The 2500-nt window shown below is 57.6% G+C and overlaps 1 protein-coding gene across 1 annotated transcript in view; it reads left to right on the top strand.

Moving 5' to 3' along the window:
• The window catches only part of LOC142882417 (RNA binding protein fox-1 homolog 3-like), a 21633-nt gene extending 19544 nt beyond the window's left edge, over positions 1-2089 (top strand). Inside the window, 2 exon segments of the mRNA XM_076017152.1 lie at positions 1954-1971; positions 1974-2089. Coding sequence (XP_075873267.1) covers positions 1954-1971; positions 1974-2089 — 134 coding nt within the window.
• The last annotated feature ends 411 nt before the right edge of the window (positions 2090-2500 follow it).

Raw genomic sequence — 2500 nt, 5'->3', positions numbered from 1 at the left:
TCCCCCCCCCCCACCTCCCCCAGGTGCGTGGATTAAGTGCTGGCTGTGTTGGAGCGGCTGTGCGGGAGTATTAGAGGGATCAACCTTGTGGAAAATCGGATCTTTCTTTATGGGAGCTGCTTATGACCCCATCATGGGCGCGGCGCTGGATTAGCTCGGGTCCGAGCCGCTCCGCAGCTATTCAGCTTCCCTCCCGGCTGACACGTATGACATACGAGGTGCAGCGTGACCCCGCCGCCCTCCGCCGCATAACTCATATTTTCTCCTCCTCCTCCTCCACCTCCCCCCCTCCCTTCTTTACCGGAAAAGGACTTTGGCAGCGGCGCCGCAGCTTTGTGCTCGGCGTGCAGCAGCAGCAGCAGCAGCAGCAGCAGCAGCAGCAGCGGCTGTTGTTGTTGTTGCCTTTCACAGGCGTACCAAGGTGTGACAGTGCCTTTGATTTATGGGTTATTATTGAAGCAGTGTAGCCTATCGCCAACTCATTATAAGTTTACATTCGCATATATCACCGCATGCATATTGCATACAAATATCCAACGGAGGTTTTTTTTTGGGGGGGGGGGGGAGAGGGAGAGAGAGGGAGAGAGAGGGAGGTTGGAGTCGGGGAAGCAGCAGCGATTTGTTGAGAGGGAGGAGAAACAGCAGAAACTATCAGACTGGATTGTTTTTGCCCTTTAACAACTGTGCTCAGATGTCCGGCGCTCTGGAAAACATAGAGACTAATTTAAATGTCAAGGTCAGCTTTATAAATCACTCGAGTGCAGGGGGAGGAGGGTGAGAGGAGGTGGGAGGGGGGAGAGGGGGGGGGGGGCTCCCAGTCTATCGCTGCTCACCTGGCCAGAGCCTGGAAACATCTGCAGACATTAAAAAGCTGTGTTTTAACAAAAAGCAGTTTTGTCAAATGTGAGCAGAGCGACCCGGTGGGCGGAGTCTCTTCATGAAGGGTGGGAAGGGGTTGGGGGGCGGAGGGGAGGGGGGGGTGAACGCTGCTGCACACGTCTCAGACGCTGCTCCTCTTCCTCCTCCTCCTCCTCCCCCCCCGGGCTCGGGTTCATCTCAGACACACTGAAAACATGTTATTACCGCGGTGTTACTCACCCCCTGCCGCAGCAGCAGCAGCAGCAGCACCCCCACCTCCACCCCCGCCGCCTCAGTCTCTGGATAGACTCAAGTGGTCGGTGATGAATTCAAGCAAAACATGTCATGGAAATGAATAAAAAAGAATAAGGTGAGGGGAGGGCGATGAGGAGGCGCTCGGCGAGGATGAAGAATAATGGGGAAGCCTGTGCAGTGCGGGGGGGGGAGGAAGGGGGGCGGGGGGGTGAATACATTTGCGGGGACGCCGCAGAGATCTGCTGCCGCTGCTGCTCACCGTTCAGGCTCATCATCCCACCAGAGTGGCTCGAGGTGACAGTGGGGGGCGTGGCCTCGGGATCACGTCCGCTCAGGTGTGACCGCCCTGATGTCACCTCCTCCTCCACCACCACCCCCACCCTCCCAGTGCTGCACTGAGACGACCCCCGACGGGTTTGTAGATGGAGGTCGTGCTGAGGTCGGCGCCCTGGCTGTCCGGCCCATCTGCCGCGAGGAGGGGGGAGGGAGGAGCTTACAACAACATCCGCCCGCCCCCGCAACCCCTCCCTCCCCTCCCCCAGCCAACCTGCCGTGTCTCAACTATGCAACTGTGCGGAACTCAGAGGCGCCGCATCGCCCACTTCCTGCCTGCCGCTGCTGGGTGCCGCTGGGGGGGTGAAAAGGGGGGGGGGCTCCACAAGGCACAACGAGCGAAGATGAAATCTATTTTATTTCCTGGTCATTCTCACATAATTCTGTCACTTTTTACTCATCTCTCTCCCTCTCTCTCTCTCTCTCTCTCTCTCTCTCTCTCAATGCCAAGTCGCCCATGCTCACCCGTTGTCATTGTCTCCCCCCCCTCCCTCCCCTCCCCCACAGTGGCAGGGTTCCCCTACCCGCCACAGGAGCTACGGTGGCCTACCGGGGTGCCCACCTACGAGGGCGGGGCCGGGCCGTCTACAACACCTTCCGCACCGCCCCGCCTCCACCACCCATCCCAGCCTATGGAGCGTGAGTACCACACAACACAGGCACACACACACACACACACACACACAGAGACGGACGGACGGACACATAGACAGATAGACGGACAGACGGACGGAGGGACGGATGGATGGACGGAGGTCTCGGACAGAGAAGCAGTGAGCGGCTCAAGCAGGAAGCTTCCAGAGGACGGAGCAGCAGCAGTGGTGAAGACAGAAGGGAAGGATGAGATGTGGTTTCTGTGATGGTGGGAAGCAGAAGTTCTTCCTCCGACTCCGACTGCAGTATTAATGACGCTCTTCCAGTTTCTCTGGGCTTTTTTTTTCTTTCTTTCTTTCTTTCTTTCTTTCCTTTTTTTTTTTTTGCACACCATTTATTTTTCTCTCACTCCTCGAGGGCTCTTTGGGGACCGGAGCGGTTGTCAGTACCCAGGTATACG

The sequence above is a fragment of the Nelusetta ayraudi genome, unplaced genomic scaffold (assembly GCF_046127955.1).
Source record: "Nelusetta ayraudi isolate G7.1 ecotype Tasmania unplaced genomic scaffold, CSIRO-AGI_Nayr_v1 ptg000263l, whole genome shotgun sequence".
NCBI lineage: Eukaryota > Metazoa > Chordata > Actinopteri > Tetraodontiformes > Monacanthidae > Nelusetta > Nelusetta ayraudi.
The sequence above is the reverse complement of the archived record's forward strand: the minus strand, read 5'-3'. Positions and strand labels throughout refer to the sequence as shown.